Source organism: Dipteris shenzhenensis, chromosome 8 (assembly GCF_047967505.1).
Source record: "Dipteris shenzhenensis isolate YYH24624 ecotype China chromosome 8, Dip_SZ_1.0, whole genome shotgun sequence".
Taxonomy (NCBI): Eukaryota; Viridiplantae; Streptophyta; class Polypodiopsida; order Gleicheniales; family Dipteridaceae; genus Dipteris; species Dipteris shenzhenensis.
The window spans coordinates 45,531,444-45,557,912 of record NC_141603.1 but is presented as its reverse complement, the minus strand read 5'-3'; the positions used below and the strand labels follow the sequence as shown (position 1 = coordinate 45,557,912).

At 47.9% G+C, this 26,469-nt stretch overlaps 1 protein-coding gene across 1 annotated transcript in view; it reads left to right on the top strand.

Annotated features, from left to right (window-relative positions):
- Positions 1–26,469, top strand: part of LOC147899571 (phosphate transporter PHO1-like) — a 117,938-nt gene that overhangs the window by 9,162 nt on the left and 82,307 nt on the right. The window contains exons 4-6 of the mRNA XM_087377751.1: positions 12,508–12,556; positions 22,395–22,466; positions 22,652–22,781. Coding sequence (XP_087233877.1) covers positions 12,508–12,556; positions 22,395–22,466; positions 22,652–22,781 — 251 coding nt within the window. The remainder of the gene's footprint in view (positions 1–12,507; positions 12,557–22,394; positions 22,467–22,651; positions 22,782–26,469) is intronic.

Genomic DNA, 26,469 nt, shown 5'->3' with positions numbered 1-26,469 from the left:
TGTGGATGACATTATACTTACTGGGAGTGATTTGCAGCAAATTACAGCAGTGCAGTCCGCTTTATGTCACAACTTTAACATGACAGATTTGGGCCTATTGCACTATTGTTTTGGCATTGAGTTTTGGTAGACCCATGATGGGATCTCTATGTCATAGACAAAGTATTCGAAGGGGTTGTTGCAGAAATTTAAAATGGAGAACTCTAAGCCTGTGGCTACTCCATTGGAAAAGGGACTCAAGTTGAGTAAGCATGATACTGCTGAAAAGTTTGATGGCACTTTGTACAGGCAGTTGGTTGGCAGTTTGATATATTTATGCTCCACATGGCCTGATATTGCCTACGCCACAGGGCTTTTGAGCCAGTTCATGCATTGTCCCACGATCGCACATTGGAATGCAGCAAAGAGGGTTCTCAGATATGTCCATGGCATTCTCTCTCTTGGCTTGCATTATGCTTCAGATTGTGATCTAAAGCTGAGTGGTTTCACCGACTCAGATTGGTCAGGGGACATTGACGACAGACGGTCCACTACTGGCTATTGCTTCTCATTGGGTTCAACCTGTATCTCATGGCTCAGTAAGAAGCAAGAGCAAGTCTCTCTTTCCTCCAATGAAGCAGAGTACAAAGCTGCAAATTCAGCCACTACGGAGTTAATGTGGTTAAGGAAGCTTTTACATGACTTGCATCATGCACAGGATGGCGAAGCAAACTCTATCTTCTGTGACAGCCAGAGTTGCATTGCCATAGCCAACAATCTTGTCTTTCATGCTCGCATGAAACACATTGAAAATCATTATCATTATGTACGGGATTGTATTTCTGATGGCTTCACTGATCTCATCTATTGTTCATCTGAGGACAATGTGGCGGATATCTTCACCAAAGCCCTGTCAACAGATCTTTTCTTACGACATCGACATGGCTTGGGGATTAGAGACATTCTCACAATGTCAAGGGGGGTTGTGAAGTGATTCACAATGACATTGTTTTCATATACTCCCATAGGTTGCATATCCATCTGGATGAATTTGTGCAACCATGGTACTTTAGGTACTGCAGGGTACACCTGAGATGTTTCTAGGGTACTTTCAGCCATATCTTTGAGGGGGGGATTTGTAAGAGATTACAAAGATATGGTGTTGTAGGCATAAAGTCAACCCTATGGGTGACCAGTAGTACTTGGGTACTATATATACCAAGTACTTGTATTGTTTCATTTTAACATTTCTATTGGATCTTTCTTGTGTGTGCACTCTTGCTCACTTGTGTTCACAATCTGTCTCCACTTTGTTCCTACACAAACTAGCGGCGCTCTGTTGACTGGCGGAGCTTGTTGATTGGCGGCCCTCCTTTTGTTGGCGGCGCTCCTCGCTACCCTTTGCTTTCGCAAGAGATATGAGGGATGAAAGGGACGGAGAGGGAGGAACAAGGCTGACGGGAGCTGACAGTAGCTAGCGGGAGCTAACGGGCTGAACGACGAGAGGGCTACGGGAGCTGATGGGCTGGAGCTATGAGTTGATGGGCTGGAGCAGAGAGAGAGAGAGAGAGAGAGAGAGAGAGAGGTCTTCAAAAGCCCTCGCGGGACAAAGCGCACACATCAAAAGGGTAAACACCAAACATCAGTTATAGGCTGAGAGTCTCTTGGAAGTGCATATACCACTGCCAAAGTTATTATGCCAAAGTTATTATAGAGTAGCTACATTGTAATTGGCATGTATTACATCAGTTTAAGACTGAGAGTCCTTGGGTTTGGATTTAAAGTCTTTAATAAGTGCTTTTCCATCTCTGTAGACAGCCCATTTTCCTTCTTTGCGAGCATCCTTCACTTTGTTTTGTTTTATGGACTTCATCTTGAGCTGAGTTGGGGTGAGATCCTGTGATATCCATACCTTGGTACCTCTCAACTTACTTGTTTGCATAAGAGTCTTGGTTCTTACCTTCCAATCATTGAGTTCCGCTTTATTAGCTTGTATCCCAATAGGAGCCACAATGGTTATATCCTTTAAATCCCACTCAATCTGAGGGGTTGCTGCTATGATAGTATCAATTTTTTCTGCTAGGCTCGCTTCATGCCAATCTTCATGTAGTCCTCCAATGCATAGACATCGAGCATTAGCAGCCCTTTTTCATGCTCTTGTACTCTCCATATACTTCACTTTTGTTGATTTTATTATCCATTGTTGCTAAGATTTCCTCTTTGATCGACTTGACCTGACTGGTAACCATGTCCTGGACTTTGGTTACCAACTGTGGTGCAGGTGCTGCTTCCCTATGTATCTTTAGTATTTCGTGTATGATTTCTTGCTTGTCATTGTTCTCCATATCCTTTACTTTCTTCCCAAGAGCTACAACCATAAGTCACACAGAGAGAGAGAGAGAGAGAGAGAGAGAGAGAGAGAGAGAGAGAGAAGTAGAAGTATAATTTATTATCGTCCTCGAGGGGCCAAAAATGACCCATGGGACCTAATCATTAGTACAAAAATCTCCTCCGATGTGGAGGGGTCAAGAATTTTCAAGTTCTTGACGGTATGAAAAAAGACGGGTGACAAAAGATCCCAACGTTGCTGGAGGGGCAATGGTGAGAACTAATGAGAGTTGAGTGGTGTCTACCAGTATCTGCTGGTAGTCATCCCTGATATGTGTATATCTGAGGTAGTAAAGTGAACCATTTGGGCATAACCCCATACATCTGTATGTATCAAATCAAGAATACCTTTTGCTCGAGAGGTACTTCTATCGAGATTGGTTCTCTTTTGTTTGCCCAAGCAGCATGCTGTGCAAACTTTTCCAAGAAATTGTAGCTTAGGAATGCTACATGTGCCTCTGTCGCGACTGTCTGTGAATCACAGAATCTACAGAGTGTGATGTGTCATGGCAAATTCAGCCAGCTCCTTTCTCTATTGCCAAGGTGTGTGATCGTGTGTAGAATCTGGCAATATTCCTGTGTTAGACAAGAGGAATGGGAGTGCTGATGTATGGCTGAGCAGAGGCATCTGATGTCATGAATGAGGACCAGCATAGGGGGTTTATTTGATCTTGGTAGTATTCTAACTTTGTCTTCTTTTCTGCTGTCAACCATTGAGCCTGTAGGGTGCATAGTAAGGACAACTGGAATTCTTGTAGATTGACCTTTTCAGGTGGCATAGTCAAGTATGATTCCACTTTCCATCTGCTGAACCATTTCCTTATGTTTGTCCCCCATCCTGTATATATGATCTTGCTTTATGGTTTTTTTGAAGTTTCATACGTGCATACTACCTACTAGCATTTCACGTAGTGCATCGAAGGACGTGAAAGATTGTATTTACAAGATGGGCGAGCTTGTGAGGTACTTTATATGATACAAAATATGATGCGTATCAATGCTCCATGCAAGTTTGAATGCATATTGCTAATATGCTGTACTTTTTCATTTCTAGGTATGTGAGCTCAAAGGAAATAGATCCCACCACGCTTGAGAATGCTCGAGTTATGTCAGTGGAGGTGGTTTGTTTAGTGGAGGAGACATTTCCACGTTCTATTCTCACAAGCCAACTACATCTTATAGTGCAGTTGGTGGATGAGATTGCTATATGCGGTACTATACATGCACGATGGTTGTTCTTCCTCGAGTGCTTCATGAAGACCTTGAAGTCCATGCTCTGTGTGGTAATCTGTCTATTGGCATTCGTCGCACCTCCACTAGATACTGCATCACTCTGATCAGTGCATGAAACTCAATTGGCCTCCTACCCGTTTCCAATAGGAGCACTGAGTAAGGGGTAGTAACCTTGACTCCTAGATGTTGTCGTAGGAATGCTTTCTGCATTTTTTCAATCTCTTTCCATGTGGATGGAGAGATGCTGCCTCCCCATACTTCTACTCCGTATAGCACTGTTTGAACTACATATGCATCGAACAACATATTCCGGATCTTCCAGTTCCGGGTGTCAGTGTGCCTACAGTCATTTTCAAATTAATAGTATTTTCCCCAACCTGTATCCAACCTTCTTTGTGCACATTGCCACCATCTGTGGTCGGCTGGTATGTCGATTCCCAAGTATTTAAAGGTATTGACATATTCAATGGGCTGCCCCTCAAAGCTGATAACAGGAGGATGTTCAGGTTGGGTGGTGCATACTACCATCATTTTGGTTTTGGTGGCATCAACTTGCAGCCCACTTTCATTGCACAAGACCTGAAGTGTCTGTAGTAGTTGATGCATGAAATCAGAGTCAAACCTCTTACATGGAAGCCCTTTATGCATATTATTCTATCTTGAGGAATTGCTCCAAAAACCTGTGTTGTGGTGTCGAGGACAACTTCTTTGAGGGCTTCCCATGTAGGTGTGATTGCCATTGCATTCAGCTTTGCATCCAGTGTGATGGCGTATTCTTTCTGCTTGTCTTGATCTATTGGGAAGCCTCTTGAATTGGCTGCAAATTTTTGCTCTTCTGTTTCAATGTGGATACCAAGAGTCATCCATATTGGGAGATGGTTTGACTCAGGATATTTTTCTCCTATCTTGAAAGTTTCTATGTCATGTAGAGCATTGACATGTGCCAAGGCATAGTCTAGGACATTGTGCTCCTCGCTGGTGGAGAAACATGTCATCTTGTCAGTCCTTGGAAAGAGTTGCATCCCATTCAAAACTGGCATGTGCAGTCCATTCATCATACACCGGAGTGCTCTTCCTTGTGCATTGATAGTATCATCTTCTGAAGTCCTGTGCCATAAGGCATCTATTTCAATTGCATTTTCTTTGTCCAATTTCATGCATGATAGGTTGAAATTGCAACTGTCCAATTCTAGCATTGAGGTCTCCCATGAATATTACCTTGCCTAGTTCTTTCAGTTCTGCAATATCTAGGCATAGTGATTCTTTTTTTTTTGTGCAAAAAGTAGTGCTAGTTATATTACTTGAAAACGAGAGTACAAGAGGGCCTAAAGGCAAGCGGGCTGCAATCACAAAATGGATACAGCCCGAGGAGCCAAAATACTAATTACAAGCCTCTCAGGGCATAATCATCGGAGAGTGGACAAACAGCCATGGTGGGGGGGAGTAATGCCACTGAAGACTCTGAGCAGAGTGCTAGAAGAACAGCTCTCGGTGGTCCCAGTCGCGAAGGAAGCGCCGTCTCTTCTCCTTCCCTGCCCGGGACTCCCCCTGAATCTGATCCCACTGACCCTTGAGCGTGTGAATGATCGTGCTCCAAATGTCTGCTAGGGTCTGGGTAGCAGAAGAAGCCTGATCTCCTAAGGTCTGCGCGCATCTGGAAGTCCAGATATGCCAGCCTGCAATGCTCCCTATGATCTCCCAAACTGGGTGCCGAGTCATCGCTCCTGCATCTGTCTCTATCAGATGCCAAGGGAAGCTGTCCATGTATGCCCAGGTGGCCTGTGTGATGAAGAAGACTGGATCCTGCCTAGAGAACTCATAAGCCAAGTGATGTCCCATCTCGGTGCTGCACCAGCAAACGGCTCCCCAAGTGACGGGTGCTCGCTAAGATCCCCATGACTCCCTTCCAAACTGTCTGAGCATGCGAGCAGCTCCAAAGGCAGTGCTTCAGGGACGACTCCTTCTGAAAACACATCTGGCAGTGCCCCTCCTGCCCCATCTGCCTCAGCCAGCTGCCAACTGGTAGCCCCTTGTGTGCCACCATCCAAAGAAAGTAAGAGATCTTCCTCGGCCGCCAGCTTGCCCAAAGAGTCTTCCAGAATGTGCGAAGAAAGACCAGAGATATCCCTTGGGCATACCAACTATGTGCCTGTGTAGGTAGCCCACGCTGGATAGCCCCAAGAGCATACCTACCAGTACGCGCACTGTAAGAGAAGAAGGGGGTAGGGTTCTCTGAGGTCTCCAATGGTGGCCAGCGCCACTCCCCTGGGTCCCACTCCACCTCTGTCAAGGAACGGCCCTCCCATATCCAGAGTCTCCAGTCCTGGTCCTGCATAATCAGGGGGTCTATATGCCGCGTTTTCCCTTGCAGCCCTATGATGCGAAGGCACTACCAGGGAAGCTGGGGGTCGATCACGGCCTCTCTGCTCTGGAGGCGGCTATCATCAGCGACGGAGAAGAAGTGGATCAAGGAGTCCGAGAAAAGGCCTGCAACCACCAAAGGAATGCCACGGGGTGTGAACTACCCTAGCCACCTCTCATCTCCCGGGAAGAGTTGTCTGGTGATCATGGGAATCCTCCAACCTGCAGGAATGGCAGCATCGATCTCCGCTCGCCGAGCCTGGATCCCACGTGCCGTACCTACTGCTGCTGCCAGCTCGCTTGGGCTCAGCTGGCTGTAGACGTCCCTCCAAACCCGGAGCGAGCACACGGGCCCATGCGCCCAAGGGATATGGGATCTCTCTCCAAGGTGGCGACCTGTATCATCTGTCACTTGGCTGCTCCAGATCAGGGGCTGTCTGTCTATCTCCTCTCGGCAGCTAGGGGGAACCTGGGAGAGGCTGTGTTGCAACTTCCTCCAGACCGAGACGAGGCTACGGAGGAAGGGGGAACGGGGCTGAGTCAATGGGGCAGAAGTGAAGATCCACCGGATAGATGGCTGCCAATCACCCCCTCTCTTGGGGGTACACGCGCTGAGACCATGCTCAAGCAAGAGCTTCCACGTCTGCCCTCCTGGGGTCAGACCGCGGATGACTAACTTGCCAAGTAGTGCCTGACTCTACAGTTTTGGATCTATGATGCCAAGGCTGCCCTCTGTCTGGGGGAGAATGACCGTCTGCCAGGCGACCCGGGCTCTGGTGGTGCCGGAACCATCTGAGCCAGACCAAAGGAAGTTCTGCACCAGTCTCCTCAGCTGGGCTACACACGATCTCGAGAAACACCAGCAAGAGGCCACGTACCAAGCGGTGGCAAGAAGGACCTGGTTGACCACAAGGGCCCTGCCTGCCAAGGATAGCCGAGCCGTGCTCCAGAAGGCTAGCTTCCGTCGTATGGAGGCTAGGACCGATAAGAACCGCTGAGCCGGCGTGATGTCTAGGCCTACCTGGAATCCCAGGTAACGTGTCATCTGTCCTCTAGGGATCCAGCGAAACCCCAGGAAAATACCCCACTGTGAGCTGGCTCCCGGATCCGTAAGAAAACCAACTGACTTATGCCAATTGATTTTCGCCCCAGCGGCTAGGCAGAAAACCTCTAAGGACAGCCTCACTCGCTCCAGTGACTCGATATCATCCTGCACATATAGGGCTGTGTCGTCTGCATACTCGGAGTCAAGAAGTTCTACATCGTCTCGAATAGGGAGGTGCATCCCGCGAAGACCAGTGGTACGGGCTCGTAGGAAGTGAGTCATGGCCTCCGCAAAATAAGGAAGAGGTAGGGCGCAAGCGGGCAGCCCTGACGCACCGAGCGCTCGAGGGTGAATCTCTCCCCCATCCTGCCGCTGATGATAACCCGGCTGGAGGCCGACCTGTAGATGCTAGCAATACCTCTGATCCACTCGTCCGAGAAACCGAACCGAGAGAGTGTACCTTCCAAGAAGGACCAGTCTACCGTGTCGTACGCCTTCTCAAAGTCAAGAAGGAGTATGGCAAGGTGCTGGCCACTGTGCTGGGCCCACTCCGTCGCTTCTGAGAAAGTGAAAATGTTGTCCAAAATGCTGCGATCTTGGACAAAACCACTCTGGGTGTCATGGATCAAGTCATGTAGCAGGGGGCGGATGCGGCTACTGATCATCTTGGCGAGGATTTTGTAGGCAGTCGGGAGGAGGGTGATAGGGCGCCACTGTTTGATCTCCTGACGGTCCCCCCCTTTGGGGATGAGGCAAATCAAGCCTGTCGCAAGGCTCTCTGGCATCTGTCCACTGGAGAAGATATGCTAGAAGGCTGCGAGCAAGGGCTGGTGGACCTGCTCCCAGAAGGTGGTGAAGAAAGCTCTAGAGATCCCATCCGCACCTGGGCATTTTTGCCCATCAATAGCGCTCACCGCATCCTGCATCTCTGCCATGGTGAAAGGGGCGAGGAGGGAATCACTCATGCTAGGCTGCACGAGCAACCGTGTATTCCACACCTCCTCCCTGCATCGGCGGCCATGAGGGTCTTGGGGGCTCCTGCTGGAACAGGGATCTATAGAAATCTGTTGCCAAGTCCCGGACCTCGGCTGGATCTGTCCTGACACTACCATCCTGCGCTCTAAGAGACCGGAGTTGTGTGGTTCCAGGGACGACACTCTCTGACCATGCCCCAGTCATCCTAGTCCTAAACTCAGCCTCTCACTCCTCACCTCCACGCTCATGCCGGATCCCAGACTCCATCTACTCCAGAGCAGCGGTTCGCAGCAGGATAGTGGACCTGTGGGAGCAGGATTGGGACCCCATGGGAGATATGGCAGCACAGGTAGCTCAGGCGCTTGTCGAGTCTAGTCTCATTTGTCAGCAGGAGGCGATTCAGGTCAGGCAGCAGTGGTGGGCGAAGGAGAGGGGTCTCAGATGAGATCTCGCCTCGATACGGATGCAGCAATCTTCTCCAGGCTCTGAGGAGCTCAGACGACAGGAGGTTCGAGCCCGAGCCATGCTAGAGGAGATCACCCAGCGATGCTCAGAGTTCTCGTTTCATGCTTCCAAGTCCTTCTGGGCTAGGAAAGGCGACAGGATGTGCAGAGAGTTCTTCAGGACTCATGGCCCTCCCTCTTGTAACCCCAAGAGAAGTCCAAACTCCTTGTCCATCTGCGAAAGGAAGGCTCCCTCCAGCTGTCCCGACCTCCCACTGCGAACAGGAAGGAGTCCCAATCTGCCTCCTCCGCCTGAGCTATACCGAGGAACTCTGGGCCCCGTCCCTGCTGATCCTCTAAGGTCTCAAGGTTATTGAAGTCCCCTCCTACAATCCAAGAATCCATCTCTGGCAATAAGTCTATCAAAGAGCTCCAAAAAGCGGCTCTCCGTCTGAGGTTGGTCGGGGCATAGATATTGAGGATGCCGATACGGGATCCCTCAATATTCAAGCCCACCCAAAGTGCTCGTCCTAGGATCAGGGTGCCAAAACCACACACATGCTGAACTAGAGAAGCGTCGATGGAGGTACAGACACCCCCGCTCCTCCCCTGCTCGCCAATCGAAGGTTCCCACTAGGTGTGGGAGCGTCCTGTGAGGACCTACCCACAATTACTGATTTGAGAAGCCGAAAGCTTATGTTCTTGCAATAGGAGCACATCTACCCTTCCCACCAAGGCTGGTTGGAGCTCCTGTCTGAGCACCATCTTCCTGGGGCCGCGGGTTCCTGATGAGTGGAACCCATTGACATTCCAAGAGATAATGCGTATACTCATGAAGAGGGGAGATGGGCCACAAGCAGCTGTCTGCTTGCAATCGATGTCGAGGTGGTCGGAGGATGTCCAGTGTGCAGACGAAGGCGCTTCTGTGAGGGTTTCGAAGGAGAGGCCGGATCATCGGACCCATCCTCTAAAACCTTCAATAGAGGGGATAGGCCCTTCGTCCCATGGTGGTAAGCTCTCTCTAACCAGCTCGACGCCTCTACCAGGGAAATACTATAGAAGCCCGCTACCTCTGAGGTCCTCCACGGGCGGAGCCCTTCCGCGTAGACCCACCCTAGAGGCGGTCGAATAATGACCAGAAGGCGGAATCGTTTGGCGCTGTGGCGCCATCTCAGACGAACGTCACCCTCCTTCCACTGCTGCTGAAGAAGCTCCGCTGCTCTACTACCGATCCAGTCCTGCACCTGCTCCTGGGATTGATCTCGAATCGTCTCCCACACATTTTCATTCGTCCATTGCTCATTCCCGTCACTGGTGATAGTGAAGGAATAGCTAGGACCATCGTGGGGGGCAAGGACGGACACCTTACCCTCCACCCCCTTACGGAGGAAGAAGATGCTGATGTCTAGGCATGCAGGGAAGGAGCCAATACCCGCTGCATCCAAATAATCCCAAGGTCCTGCTCGATAAAACTCCAAAGGTAGAGCTCTAGGAGCAGCCCTTGGGTGTGGGGATGAGGATGAGGAGTCTGAACCAGAGAGAGGGGTGCTGGCTGTTGAACAAGCTGGAGTGGTGCTGGCCTTCTGTGAGGAAGGGCCTCTCCCCTTCGCCGGGCCAGGAGGGATAGGCGCGGGGGAGGTTTGTGCTGGCTTCAGGGCTGCAGGTGGCGTAGGCGGAGAGGGGGGTTCCCTCTGGATCGTGCTCGAGGAAGAGAGGGGAGCGAAAACCACCGGTGCTGGGGGAGATCTTGGAGGGGGTGGAGGTAGGGGGACCGAGGAGGGGGGGGGAGGGGAGGGAGGACGGGGTGAAGGAAGAGGGGGAGGCTGGCTGATCTTCTCCTTCCCTTTCTCCTTCCCCTTACAGGGCTGCTGCTGATTGGTGACCACAGGGGGGGGCTCTTGCTGTAGATGGGAAGGCTTTTTTGGTCGTGCTTTGTTTCCTTTCCGTTTTCTTTTGACCTCAATCCAGCCTTCCCCTTCGGGAGGGGGTGTCAATGCCTGGCGGGGGGGATCCTGAGTTGCCTGGATGGGGGCCTTCTGAGGTTCTGTCCTCGTGAAGCGAGGGCAAGAGCGCGCCTGGTGCCCGAAGCCCTCGCATCTCAGACATTGATCTAGGAAACCAGTGACCATAATGCACTGCGTCACCACACCTGTGTCCGTCTCGATCTCGAACTTAGAGGGGATACTCTGCGGATCTAGGACTGCCACTTTGACACGTGGCACCCCTTGGGCTGCCGCCGCATCAACGAAGGTGTCCTGCATGGGCCAGCCAAAGTGCGCCCCGAGGTCCTTGATGATCGGGAGAGCTCAGTTGCGAGGCCTGGGAAAATGAGGGTAACTGGATGGCGAGGAATGCGGAAGCGGGCATCGAAGTCCGCTACACTGAAACCCCTATACCATGGGACCATAAGGATGATCTTCCCACCCACATAAGTAGGGGATCACCTGACCATATCGCTCACAGCCTGTGCTGAGGAGAGCTTGAGCCAGAAGATACCACGTCCCATGAGTGCAATTTCCTCAATGTGGCTGTCCTCAAGGTAGAGGGTGGACTGCAGCCAGTCCCTGATGTTTGCTCGGGAAGGGGAGTAGCCAATGGCTCTCCCATAAACGGATGCCTGGGAGAAGTCCGTGGCGGCCTGCTTCACCAAGGAGACCTGATGCTCTGTCAGTGTTACGCGGTAGGCTGATGGAGGGGGGGGTCCGTCTGGGCCACTGGTTCCGGGCTCTTGGCCGCCATACCGCACCGACAAACTGCGAACGCTCCAAAGGCGGGGGAATGAGAAGGAAACGGCAGAGACGAAGGAGGGGGGGAGTGGTATGGAGGCGGGGGAGGAAAGAGGGAGGGATGGAGAGGTACGGGGAAGCGGGGGGGGAGAGGTGGTGAAGAGGGACCGGGTGGCGGAGGGGAAGGAAGAAGGAGAGAGGGGGGGGGGGGGGGGGAGCGCAGCGCAGGGCGGGGAAGAGGAGGGGGGAAAGGGAGGGGGTGTGGCAGCACCGCACGAGAGGGGGCTGGGAGGAGAGGTGAGGAAGGAGGGGGAGGGGGGGGGCAGCGTTGCGCCGCAGCAGGGGGGGAGGAGGGGGTGGTAGCGCAATGCGAGGGGGGGGAGGCGGGGAGAGAACGGAGAGCGGAGAGGGGAGGAGCGGAGCGGGGGGGGGGGACGGCGGGCGGAGAGGGAGGAGAGGGGGACGGAGGGGCGCGGCGGGAGGCGACGGCGAAGGAGGAGGGGGAGGGGAGGGGCCGCGCAGCGCGAGGGGGGGGTAGACGGGAGCGGGGGAGGGGGAGGCATTCGCAGGAGCTACGTATCAGTCATCTAGGCATAGTGATTCAAATGCCTCACTTGAATCTATTCCATTCTGGGCATAGAAAGGGGATTAATGGTGAGGTATACAGCATCCTGCAAGGAAGAGGGGGCAGTCACCAAATTCAAGTTTCAGCCATATAGACCTCTTGTATTTATCAGCTGTGTACATGCTGATTTTTTCTGCTAAGTGATATTGGATCATGCATGCTACTCCTCCTTGGCCTCTCTTTCCGATTTGTTTTTGGTACACTGTGTGCACAACATATCCTGGTATTTCTGGGATTCGGCATATCTTTCTTTCCCATGTTTCTCCCAAAAAAAACTATATCTGCTCCTTGTATGAAAGCATTAATACTACCTCCCTTATTCCAAGGGAAACCTCTACAGTTCCAGAACATTACTTGCAAAGACGTGTATGTCCCATGGGTCTACCATGTCCCATGAGAGAGAGAGAGCGAAGATAGGATATTTTTCATAGACAAATTTGGAGACTCTACCATGTCTTTGAGACCTACGAAGGAATCATTTAAGCATTATCCTTTTGATTTGTTCTCAATAAAAACTGCATTTTTATCATTTCATATATGTGCATAAATATTTGTAAATTGACTACATGTTAATCATGGTGCTCTTTCTGCCAACTTTCATTGCCTAGTTGGTATATCTTATGTTCTTGCAATATGTTTATGATTTCACATTGAATGCCCAATTGATTTATTAGTATTTTGATTACGTAGTAGTTTCTAGGGCTAATATGACAGCTTTGTTCAATGATGCAGCTCTCTAAACATGGTAGCATTTGCAAAGATATTGAAAAAATATGATAAGGTAACGCATTTGCTTTTGAAGTCCATTTTTGAAGCACTATTTATGAATTATTATCTCTTTTATAGTATATTAAGTTTTTACTGTGCATGGGATATTTTACTATTATTGAAATAAACCTTTTTTTTCTAATGAAAAGGCTTCTATAAAGCAGGAAAATAACCCCAAGAGCAAATGCTCATGGCAAGAGTACATCATGCAAAACATAATAGCTCTTGTCCTAGCAACAACCTCTTGACCACAACCTTGCAAAGCAAGGCCCTACATTGTAGATTTGGATTGATAATATGGAGGTCCCCTTCTTGTGAGGGGAGAATCAAGATCTCCCAATCCACTCTGGCTCTAGTACATGCAGAACCGTTAAGCCCACTCCACAAGAAATTCCTTATCAGCCTTTTGAGCTGGGTGATGCAATCCCTAGAGTGGCACCAATAACAACAAATAAACTAGGACGTGGTCAATAGTACTTGTTTAACAACTACGATTGTGGATGCAAGGTCAAGTCTAGCTGAACTCCAAAAGAGGAGCTTTGTCCTGATACTCTCCAACACAGGAGTAAACTGCTGTGAAGGAGTGATACCCACCTTGACCTGGCAGCCCAAATATTTTTTCCCCTTCAGAAAAGCGACTTCTATCAAGTATGACAAAAACTCCACCTCTTTATGAATTTTGCACAATTTTTCAGTAGGCCCAAAAAGCCTATGAGATCAAATCGACATGAGAGTGCACGCTAGAGGTGTATATAAGGTCGCGATCGCGGTATCTCTTCTATCTACATCTTCTCTTGTGAAGAAGTATGAGATCTCCTACTGTCTGGGGCCAGGTCTCGTGGTAGGCCTCTTGAGTCTAGATGCGAGTTGGGTAACCTCATGTATGAATAGTGGGGTGCATCTCTGGTTTGAGTAATTGATGACTTTATCCATCTAGGATAGGAGGGTCTCAATGGATAGAGGCTCTAGTGGGAGTCGTGCCGCGGAGGGATAAGACCGTGATATAGCGATGACGTCAATCAAGCTGCATGGCCCATTGTAGTCTCCTCGTAGTAGCTCTCTATCGGACGGGTGCCACTATAATGGGTTGTGTGTAGCAGGGAAGGTGGGAAATGAGAGAGGAGAAGGGGGGGGGGCTGTGCAAGGCAGCAGAGAGGAAGGGGGGAATGGCAACATGGATGGGGCGAAATAAGAGAAGTACAACGGGGGGAGCAGGAAATTGTCTGTAGAGCAGGGAAGGGTTGGAGAGTAAGTGAGGGGGGTTAGAGAGTATGGGCTTGTCCAAGTGTCAAAGAGAGTACGGGCTTGTCCAAGTGTCAAAGAGAGAATGGTCAGGGGGAGAGAGAGAGAGAGAGAGAGGTTTGTAAAACTATCTAAGAGAGAGAAAATTTGAGATGAGATGTGATGTGATATGATGGGATTGTATTAAAGTACTATTGGGACCCTTCAGGATCTATGGGACTGGTGATCGCTATCAACAAATAGTCATCTCTTATATCCGGTGAAAGAAAAATATTGTAAACTTGCTATGTAGCTAGTACTTTTTGAGCTAGCTTGTGCGCTAGTCCAACTATCTTGTGGTGTTCCAAAACTTATTTCAGATAACTTCCTAGCTTTGTAGCTGCTTGCTCTAATAGAATTTTCAGGTTGCCCCTATTTTCACCATATCTTTCTCTGATGTGTGATATTGCCCAACATCATAGAAGTACATGCTGCTCATTTTCCACCTCTTCTGTGGGGCAGATTCTTCATATTCTTTCTTCTCTTGGTACCCTAGGTTAGGACCACCTTCCCTTCTCCACTTAGGTCATGTGAACTGCTTCTTATTTTTCATAGTAGCTGCCTTTTAAACATTGATATGTCTTCCCCAAGGTATTTGTGCATCTTGTAGCTGTCCATCAGATTAATTTCCTGTTTGCAGAACTGCATTTTCCCCCTTCGAGTTTGCCATAACATTTTCCCATCTTCTATGTTACTATCTCCCTGATCTCACATGAATCATTTGGTATATCAGCAGCAGATGTTGTTCCCCATAATTTTATCCATTTCATCCCATCTCAGTACCATCTAGTGGTTTGTGTAGCTTCCAGTGCTTGTGAGGTCTCCTGCTGGCACCCATCTTCTCAACTTTGTTGAGACAAGACATGAATTGGCATAGTGCCTCCCCTTCAAGAGGTATCATACCCATCTGAGCCAATAGGATGGGGTAGGGTGTCTGAACCTCAACACCGATTCGCCTATGAGAAATCTCTTATGTAAAGTTTCTTTTCTTTTCTAGTAAGTCCTAGAGAGTGCGGGAGCCCATGCTGGACACCCATAGAGGATCACTGTTTGTACAGGCGTAGTGTATAGAAACTCTCTCATTTCCCATTTCCATAAGTGTGCCTTCTGCAAACTTATCAGGGCTTTTAGTCCCCCCCTGGATTCTTTTCTATACACATGCATTCCATTTGTAGTTGTCAGCAAATTCCAGCCCTACGTATTTATATGGGTTAAGTTTTTAAAGTGACGTCAATTTGTTTATTGTGAGACCCAATCACCATGACTTTTGCCTTGGCTATGTTGACCTGAATTCTTGAATGTCTACAGAAATCCCCTAGTGCATCCAAATGTGCTTGCATACAAAGAAAACAACGTTGATCATAGAGAGGGAAATGGAGCATAGAGATAGGGGGAATGACGAAGAGAGAGAAGAGCATACTCAAAGACTAGAGATGGGAGGAAGCGAAGTGTTGGAGAAAGAAAGAAAGAAAGAGAGTTTATTAAAGTCTTCGGAAGACCGATGGGTCTATGAGACTGTGAAAAACCTGATACAATGAGTTGTGGTAGTGGAGCTACTAAACGAGCATCCACACCAATGCAGGATGCAAAAAAATGCAAAATGACAGTACTAAGTCCTAAGTACAACATAGGCATATCCCGACTATATATATCAATCTTAGAATCATTGTCGGCATCATCATAACCATCATCCTCATCATCGTCAGCAGCAGGACATCAGGATGGATGAGGCTGTGGAAGTGGAGGCATGAGGTCAGCAATAGAACGTTGTCACCCCCTCAAGGGTGCAGTCCTGGTACGTCTCCTGGTCGTAGCTCTGCGTCTAACCAAGGCCACTGTGACCCCCGTCGATCGGGCTCCACCCTAAACAAGGAGGGGATGTCTGCAAGTATGATCTGTGAGTCAACCCTCTGTCTGAGCTATCGGGTCACAGGCTCCGGGTCACGGTCATGTCGAGGTTTTGCCTCATGGGGGTCTATGTGATCTGGCTGAAAGAACTCCGTGATAGAGCTCTGAGAGGTATCAGTCGAGGGAGAAGTCTGCTCCTATCTTCGTGCTCGGATTATCCTATCGCGGTGTCTGAGCATCTCATGAATGAAACCAGCCAAACATCGCTGGTCTGGGTAGGAGAGGACGTGGGCCAACATCCCATAACTATCTCTGAAGAGGCAGTAGAAAAACCCTCAGATCTCATAGTAAACAGGACACCTGAAGATGAAATGCTCCTCTGTCTCAACCTCCTACATGTCACACAGTGTGCATATGCACCTCTCCCTAGGTAACCACTCTGCTCGGCTGCTCTTGATACAAAGTCTGTGTGAAGAGACCCGGAACTGCCCAAGGGAGATCCTCAGCGAGTGGGGTAGGTGAATCTGCGTGTATCCTGGTGGATCAATGAAACCCTCTGTTGTGATATGTAAGAAGTGATCTCTGTAGAAGCCCAACTTCACTGGAAGATCACTCGGGCCCAACCAAGTCCGGAATGTGTGTAGCTGTAGTAGATCCTCATGGATAACCTGGTTGACGTCGCATGATAGGAGGGGAGAGAAAGGAGCATCCATGCTATACTGGAAAGGAGGTAGTCTGTCCATGTGGAGCCCTAGTCCTGCAAACCATCTCTCTGTGCATGCATACCAACACCTCTGATCTCCCCCTGCTGCAAGTGCCATAGAAGAGGACAGTGCCAACCATGGTATCCTCCTACGCCTGGATGTGCAATCCCCATACTCCCTGACTCAGTACAGATATGTAATGACCTAAAATGCAGCATCTAGCTGTAATGGGGGTGACCCAAACTCTGCCTGAATGATCTTGAGAGGGACGGATGGCTTACCACTGATCATCCGTGATAACGTGAGAACCTGTAGCTACTCCACCCTGGCCCACTCTATATCCGACAAATCTAGCCCCCAGCATGGGCTGCCATACATCCCTGCTGGGCGGACCAAGGAGTCAAAAAGCAACCCTTTGGTCCGTGGATCCTGAAAGTGAGAGCGGAAGCATTGTCTCTCTAGTCTAGCCAATGAAGCATATCCTTTTCTCAGGCGCGCTTGCATCGGCGCGCTTGCATCGCGGGTCTCATGGTGAAGATGGGTCTGGAAAAGACGACCTCCAGATAGGTGTATGATGAAACTACCTCAACAGGGGACCCATCAAATGTGAAATGCTCATCGCGCATGACGACTCAAGATGTATTGACCAGATCCCGTAGGTGTCGTATGAGGCAGGCTCTCAGAACGGTGTCAAATGCCTTGCGGAAGTCCACAAAGCAACAGTAAACCCTTTGCTTCCGTGCCCTCGCCTCCTCGATGATACATCTGAGCGCGAGAATGTGGTCCATGGTCCCATGATACCGCCTGAAATCGGCCTGTCCCACTGCTCTGAGTCCTCGACACTCCGCAAATCTGCTGACCTCAGAATCAAGTATTGATGCATAAATCTTGGACATGAAATGTCCAATCATAATGGTCATGTAGTTCTCCGGGTTCATGGGATCCCCTACCTTGTGGATGGGTGAGATAGTGTTGATGGTCTAGGTGCGTGGAAACCCCAAGCAAACGGCTTCATTTAATAGCTTGGCTAAGATCGGGGCTAGGAGGTTAATCCCATATGCAATGAACTCAGCGCATAGTCCCTCATGATCCTTCGCTCTGCCATTATGAAGTTTCATTACGGCATCCTTTACCCCCCCCCAAGTGAAGAGAGTGCAGGATGTGGGGTGTGGCATATGTGATAGGTTAGGGGCTAGCTAATTTGGGATATCATAGAGCGTGCGCGCATAATCAGACCACACCTGAGTGTCAATGAGTGATGGGGGGGACCATCCCTCTAGAAATCTCCGCCAGAAGTCCTTAGAGTTGTTACTAAACAGAATGTTTAGTAGCTCCTCCTCGTTCAAACGCACGAAGTCAAGTTTCTTCCTGCATACCAGATGGCAGTACTCGCGTAGCGTCTCTAGTCACTCGGAAGGCTGTTTTTTGTTTCGACTCTGAGCTGACGGCATAAAGCCTTACACTTATCATCGTACCAGCTATTATAGCATATGGTCCCAGGAGGTGGTGGGCGGGTGGTGTGGGGAAAGACGTGTAGAGCAACCTCGTGTAGTGAGCGAGTGACTAGGGCAGCACGGTCCTCTAGTAAGGGTATAAAGTCAATGTATGCGAGAAGTATGTACAGACAGCCAGAGTAAATAGGTGAGTGATCGCGATTAAAGCGTATATCATGGTAAGTGGAGTAAGAGCTCAACAAGGTAGAAAGTACTGTGCGGCGGGGGGTAGAAATGCTAAAGAAAAGATAGGTATGATCAGTCCCTGGAGGGAGAGGTGCTACGATAAAATTAGAGATACGAGATGTGAAGGTAGGGGATCCCACAACACTAAAGCCTCCCCCCATGTGGAAAGCAAGTGAAGCCACCTGATGCGGGCCATGTCAAGACTATTATACATAATGAGATCATGCATCCTGCCGAGGTCTAATAGGGCCTGCCCATAGGATGTGAGCAGTCCTCGTCTGTCAGCCGAAACTCGTAGCATACCTACCTCCTCAAGGTCAATGTCTGGCAGTAGAGTGGAATCATCCCTGAAGTCGAGGAGTGGTGCTTGACGAGCGCCTGTTCTCACGTTGAAGTCTCCAACTAGGAGGACTTCCCTGCGTCTAGAGAAGTCAACGATGGACTGATAAAGAGCAGCAAATGGGGATGTCTCATCCTCTCCTCGAATTCTCTGGCAAAGTGGGAGGTCTCAGGGGGGAAGTAGCAAACTGCAATAAACAAATCCCAGCTATCCATGTGTCGGATTTGAATCCAGAGAAATCCAGAGTGTGGATCTCTCTGCTCCACTGAGATGGTCCCCAAAAGTGTGGATTTGTAAAGGACTGCGACTCCTCCTGATCCTCGAACCCCTCCTGTGTCCCTCATCTCATCTCTGTAGGTAGACTCCCATGTATACCCGCTGACTGCTGGTAGTGGGCACTTTGGGCTCTGATGTGTCTGTGTAAAAGACTATGTCGTGACCTGTATAGGATTCCGAGAAGTTCCCTGGTTCTGACCATAAGGTACCATTACAGTTCCAGATGGTACAGGATCGACGACCAAGGACTCTAGGAGATCTTGGATTGAGGCCTCTCGTGGTGTCCGCTAGATCTTGCGGGGTCAGACAGTGTGGTACTTAGGCTGATAGGTGGGTGTCGACATTTTAGCTCAGCAATAGATAGCCCCAATGCCAGAGAGTGTACGGCACAAGCTATTGTATTGGAGATCGGCCAAACTCTCTTTAGCACAGTGGGCCCTCATGGCCAACCAAGTCCCCATAGCCATAAGCTGCTCAGGTGCTTGGTGCACAATTTCTTGGGGTAGGGTCAGATGGTACCTAGAATAGTAGGTGGAGGGAGGGCCTGTCATCATTGAACAAGAAAGAAAAAAAGAAAGAAAGTCTATTAACGTCCACTGGAGACCAAAAGTTCTATGGGACAGCAAGAAACCCTCTAGTACAACTACTTTAGGGAGGGCGCATGACAGCTCCCAAGGAGTACAAAAGCAACCTCCATTTATTTAGAGTACCTACATAATAGTCTGAAAGTGTAATCAGCCATACATCAGTTTAAGACTAAGAGTCTTTTGGTTTTGATTTAAACTTAGGGCTACGCCTTCACGGTAAACTGCCCATTTTCCATCCTTTCTGGCAGCCCTGACTTTAGTTAATTCAGTTGCCTTATTTTTTAGTTGAGCTTGTGTAAGCTCCTCAACTATCCATACTTTGGTACCCTTCAGCTTGTAAGATTGTCGAAGAAGCTTGATTCGCATATCTTTTGACTTCAGTGTAAGGATTGCCTGACCTTTGTAGTGCATAATAGAAGCGGGCCTCCGTCCATTCATTGTTGGGCAAGCTTGCTTTGATCTTTGTCAATATTTCACTATAAGTGTCCTCCTCTTTGTACCAATCTTTTGGAAGTCCCCCTATCTAATCTTCAGCACATTATCACATCTAGCTTCGTGTTCTTTAATCTCTGCTTGAATATCAAACTTACTTGCTTTGGTATCCACTTCCACAATCACTTCCTTCTTAGCAGTTTGTACTTCAATGTGAAGAAGATCTTTGACTGTAGAGACTAGCTGTGGGGTAGGGGAGGAGTCCTTACAAGATTTTACAGCTTCATCAATTACTGCCTGCTTACCAGGCCCTTCCTATATGTGAAGTCGAGCTTTTACTTCTGCTAGTTCCAATCATAGCATAGCAAATCCCTTGCTAGGCAAGATTGTAGTGTGTGATCTCACCCTAGGTTTGGAGCACTAGGAGCTCTTGCTTTGGCGAGGTCGTCTCAAGAACACACCCCCGCGTGGGAGTTTAGTGGCAACAATCTCATCAGTGGATCTTCTCTGAGGTCCCCCTTACATGGAAGGAGTGGAGTCATTCGAGCCAGCCCCGCTGTCATGAGAAGTTTGAGTACCGGTCCCTTCTCTAGCATCCAGAGGTCTGTGATTTGGACGGATGTATGTTAAGGTAGTGGATGCACATTGGATGGGCGTAGTGGGACAATGGCCCGGCTAGTTCCTTTGGAGCATGGAGTCTGCAAGAGAGTGACATTGGGTAGACTAGTAGGTGCCCCATTAGGTCATTATCAAATTCTAGTCCTATTTTTGGACCAGCCTCCACCACGGAAGATTACATATTTCTTCTGGATGGTGCCCCATGGAGGATTGCCCATTAGCCCGTGGTCGGAGCAAATACAAGTGGATGGGAGGTGCCACCAATGTACAGATAGGGACCTCGATACAATTTCATGCTGCCTGTGGAGCTGCCCCACATCATAGATTATTTCGCAAGGAGCCCTCTAGATCTTTGCTCGGACGCAGAGGATGTGGTGGGATTTCACCTGGGACTAGGCAGCCAGGCTGACAAAGGAGGATCATGCCTTTTTAATTGAGATGGTTTCGCCAGCCTACTAGATTTTTGAACAGAGGGTCTTCTGGATTTCTCCTTCCCACCAGTGGCCTTACCCTCACCCGAGGATAGTGTTTGGGAGATGATGTCCAACATTCCTGCTTGGAACATCTGGGTTGCCCATTGCGGTTTGGTGATGAGCAGTAAGCAGTTGCACCAAGGGACGATGGGTTCTCAGATGACTGCCAAAAGGGGGTGCATTTTTGCAAGGCTAGGCCTACAGATGCTTACTACACATCCACGGAGTGAGGCATCTGCTGGTTGTATAGTCCCCAATCCATGCCAGACTGCCAGCACGTTCTCATTTTTCTTCCACAATCAGCGCCACACAGATAGCTGGTTTGTATTGTTGGTTTTTCTCAAGCATTAATTGATTATTATTATTATGCTAAAACGACAAAAGAAGAAAATGGTATCAGGCTGTGAGAGGTTGTGACAGACTTACTGTGATGGGCATAAAGCATACTTGAGCTGATGTGACTTTTCCTGGCATCACGTGAGGTGACCGCAGACTTTGAGTAGCCAAGAAGCTTGTTTTTCTGGTCTAGTTGGAATGGACAGGGAGAGGTAGAGATTGAACATGTGGAAGAGAATTGTTTTTCTGGTATTATAGCTTTTCAGATGGGAAAACACAATCTCAAAAGGAGAGTGATGGCTTTTGTGTTAAAATCTTTGACATCCTAACCCTCTCATTGGAACCTTCTGATGGCCTCCTAATCACCTGAATTGTATCACAAGAGTACTCCCTCTCTTATATAGCCCTCACCTTCTTCCCTCACCCCTCACAGGCCAATCTACTTGGCATTATCCCTATGCAGAAAGCCATTGAAAAATTTGCTCTCACACACACTCAACCTCCCCCTCCTGCAGTCTCATGATGCACTTTCACGAAACTTCACTAGAATGCAGCCCTTGTAGCCATCCCAATGAGTCCCTCCCTTGCATGCAGTCTTTGCCCCTTTCTGTGGCATGATCACCGTCTTCAACAGCCCCTTTCTAAAGCAGTTCATTTGCAGCCCATCACCACACCCTCCACTCATGCACTCGTTACCTCCCTCACACAGTACAATCCCCCCCTTTCATGCAGCTTCTTTCCCCTTGGTGGTCCCTTTCCTCTGTATGCCTACTGCCTCTGACCCCATGGGGCTTCTAACACTAACTCCAGGGACCCCTCTTTCATTCCTCTTCTTGCATTAAATCTCCACAGCATTGCACTGTATGGATATACCTACACCCTTTCAATTGACACTAGTGCAGTCAGTCCCACCCTTTCCCCCCCCTTGTTGTTCTGACGCGTCCCTGCCTCTCAGCAGCCTCTATATGGTCTCGGGTTTCCTAGATCATTGTATGAGTGATAGATTGAATGTTCTTCACGTGCAGGTTATGTTTTTTTTTGCCTCCTTTTCTTATTCTAAAAGAAGGATTTATGATCCTTTCTTGTCATATCTTACATGTCTGGACCGTGAGGGGTAGGTTACTGTGATTTTGCAGGTTAAGTTTCATAATTTTAGCTATATTTATATGCTGAATTAAGCTTACGTCTGGACCTTCCAACCTTTAATGTTTAAAAGTTGTAGACTTGAGGTGGAAAATTTCAACAATGTGCATTGTTTTACACATTAAAACTGGCAGGTTACTGGAAGGGATGCTTCTCTTACATATATTAAAGTTGTGGAGAGAGCTTACTTTCACATATCTGATAAAGTAAGCTTCTTGGAATCATCATACCCCTTTCATGTTAACAACTTGATTAAATCCAAGACCATTTTTAATGTCATCTTCTAAATTAGATGCAATGAGGTAAATTTTGCAGTAAATTCAATATTTGAATGATAAACTCTTTTCAAGGATTCAATTGCTTTCATTGATTCCAAAATATAATTCAATAGGTCATTAGGATGATGGACGAAGTTGAAAGCAAGTTCACTGAACATTTCACAAATGGTGATCACAAGAAGGCGATGACATATTTAAGGCCAATGAAGCAAAAAGCCTCTCACAAAGTTACTTTCTTTCTAGGTACTGTTTCATTTAATAGCTGTAAATTCTGATAAATGATATAGCGCTGGTCGAACAACATGTTTCTAGGTACTGTTTAATTTAATAGCTGTAAATTCTGATTAATAATTTAGAACTGGTTAAACAACATTGTTTAGAAAAGTTTTCCCGGAATCTTTGGTAATATTCGAAAGTGTTTCTAGACAACATTAACACCTTTGTCAGTTTTGTAGGCATTAGAATATTGTAGCTTTTATGCAAGGAGCAATGCTATGTGTTGGGAATATCAAGGAACTGCCATGTGGCACTTTTGTAGTAGTTTGTGTGTGTGTTGCCATGTGGCACTTTTCTATTATCCCATATAGTTGGATGACTTTCTATTATCCCATATAGTTGGGTGACTTTGTATCTCTTGTACTTCACTGTATATGTGGAAAGTAATCCACCAAGCTCTCAAGTCATTTCATGAGTTTAAGTCTCAATCTTGTAACCTAACTGAACTTGAGTCTATGCTGAGTAGTTAGCTCTTTCATCATGTTTGTCTTTGTGTTCTTTCCTCCATAGCTTTGTCTTAGTTTAGCTGTTCTTGCTTCCTAGCTTAGCTGTAGTGTCCTGGTTCCAACAATTGGTATCAAAGCTAGTCATGGCTTGTCTCCTCTTCGTGTTCTCATTCCTTCCGGATTTCTGCCCACGACTTCTTCAGACTCTGCCCACCATCTCCTCTCCAGATATGCGCCCAAATCTGCCCATGATTCTGCCCTATTTTTTCCCTCACCATATTATTCCAGATCTGCGCACCATATGCCCGCCATTTTCCTTCCAGCTCTGCCCGCTATGGTCGTATTTCTAATTGTTGCTGATTATTTTGGGGCTGAGCGGCGATTTCTTAGGTGTCTTTAAAGCTGTATAATGAGATCGATGCTAGTTGCCCCACCATTTGTTTATCTACAAGGAGACCTGACTGTTGTGCTTCAGAGTTGCGCACGATGTCTCTCGCTATCTTCATCCACAACTACAGTTCCTGTTGAAATGAGTCCGCTTGCGTGAAGTTGGGAAATATTGTCGACGTGCTGGAGGAAATATCCGCTTGTCATTCATACCCTGCACTTTTGGAGATCATTCTCGCTATCTTCTGCGCTACATGTTCTTGGAGATGCACTAGCAAACCGGTTCAGATCTGCAGTTCCCTGTTGTTGTCTTTGTCTACATCTTCCTTGAGGCGACCACTGCTGCGTTTCTGTCCAGCCCCCAAAGCAGACACTCAACGTGACTACATTTATTGTATACTTCATCGATTCCTTCAGGTGCATTTGTTTTCTGGAAATACTATTCGAATCTGCTGTATATGTTTCTATTTGGCTGAAGATGTGTTCTTTTGGAGTACGCCAAGACTTCGCAAATTTGACAAATTTTCTGTCGATGAGCTACAACAGCCTAATTGGTATTATCTCATGAGGCACAAGCTCCATGAACCCGAGATAGAAAGACGAGGGCTCAGATCTATATGTCAGGCAAAGTCCTTGCCTTGTTCCACATAGCCTATGAAATAGAATCTCATCTGAAGAAATAGACAGCATGCCACTTGATTGTACATCAACCACTTGATTGTACATCAAAGACCAAGGCATTCTCCTGTGCTCCCAAAAAAGCAATGACCTGAAGAGGAATACCTGTCCTTGTTGAAAAAGCCCCCATCCACTGTGAACAAACTACAGGCCTGTCATCAGTATCCACCTAATCATGGGGTAAGGCTGCATCTATATGAAGAATCCTCCCTGCAGTTTCTATGAGGTGACTGACCAATTGTTGTTGACGATCTTCTGGAAGCGTCTTGAAGACTTTCCAAGAACCTAACAAGGCGGCATGGCCTCTCTCCCACCTGGACCACTGCATATAATCAGACAAACCAAGCTGAAGACCATGCTCATATTGTCATTCCACATGATAGGCTACCTGTCAATCTCTTCGAGAGAGGAGGGAGGAACTCTCTGAAGGATTTCTGAAGGTGGCCCAAGCTTTCACAATAGCGACCATCAACAGGGAGGAAGGAGATCTGAGACGGGCTGAAGTGAAAATCCGTCTAATGCTGTCCATCCAGTCTCCACGTGAGGAGGGGCTGCGAGTCTGGATGCAATGAATAAATTTTTTTTCCCTTGGCTCATCCCAGTAGAGCCCAAATCAGGCTCCCAGTTTGGAATGTCATCATCACTGATCCAAAAGCCATTGGATTTATGCTAATTAATGTGAGCACCTACTACAATTCAAAGAAGTGAGAGTCTGAGAGGAGGCCTCCAAGAAAATAGTAGTGTCATCTGCTAGCTCACAATCAACGAGGTCCTCCTCCTGTTTAAGCGGTAGTCTGAGCCCAATAATGTAGCTTGAGATCTTAGAAAAATGCTCATAGCCTCAACCACAAGAAGGAAAAGAAACAGGGCAAGAGGGCATCCCTGATGGACTGATCTGGAAATCTGAAATTTGTCTCCCCTGACCCCTCCAATAAGCACTTGGCTGTTGGCTGATTTGCACAAGGCTGAAACCCCTCTGATCCATGCATCTGAAAATCCAAAATGATGAAGGGTGCCCTCTAAGAAATGCCAATCTACCCTGTCGTAGGCTTTTTCAAAGTCCAAGAGAAGAATGGCTAGTTTTTGTCTGCTCTACATGGCCCACTCAGAAGCTTCCCAAAATGAGAATATATTATCAAAACGATTCTTCGATGAATAAATCCCATCTGCATATTATGGATAAGATTTGGAAGTATGGGATGCAAACACAAGCTGATTGCTTTAGCTTGGATTTTATAGCAAGTGCCCAATAAAGTGATAGGTCTCCACTGTGACACTAAATTTGTGCACCCCCCTTTTAGGATTAGAGGTATGAAGCCCTTTGTAAATGAGTCAACATCTCACCAGAGTCCCAAACACCCTACAAGGTTGAGGTTATGTGATCCTTAATCATATCCCAAAAGGTCAGGAAAAAAGAGGGTGTAAGCCTGTTTGAACCCGGGTACTTTCCCTTATGGAGGGTAAGAAGCGCAGACTTGAACTCTATGTTGGTGAAAGGTGCATCAAGAGAGACTTTCATATCTGGTTTCACCAACATAGGAATACACTGCGATATGGCCTATTTGGTATCATGTGGGGCCTCGCTACTACCAAGATCTATTGAGAGAAGGGAGACATAAAAATATGTAGCTATGCGCATGATGGCATTTGGATTTGGCTGCAAAACTCCATCTGAGTCAATAAGCTGAGAAACACTCTCTCTACTATGCTTGAGGCCATGAGTAGAGAAGAAATGCTTATTGATTCTACCTCCCATCTAGATCCATAAGGACTCTCGTGCATGAAAGGCATACTCTGCTCTCTGATCCAACAAAATCTGCTGATGAGCCCTTGCTACAGCAAGGCGCTCATGAATCCAAGCATCATGGGGCCTCTTTTGCTCTTCCCTCTACAAGGCTGCCAACTGCTGGCAAACACCAATCTCTCGTCTAAGAATCTCACGTCCTGGTACCATCAACCAGATGGTAAAAGTCACTAATATCATAGAGGGCTGCTACCATATGTGAAGGGGAGGGCACTCCACCCTGCATATGAGAAACCCAGATCTGCAAAACTACCTCTGTGAGGTCCTCCTCTGCATAAAGGGCATCGGGAATCCTAATACTGGCAGATCGTCCTCTCAAGTTCGGCTTGGAAACCATCAA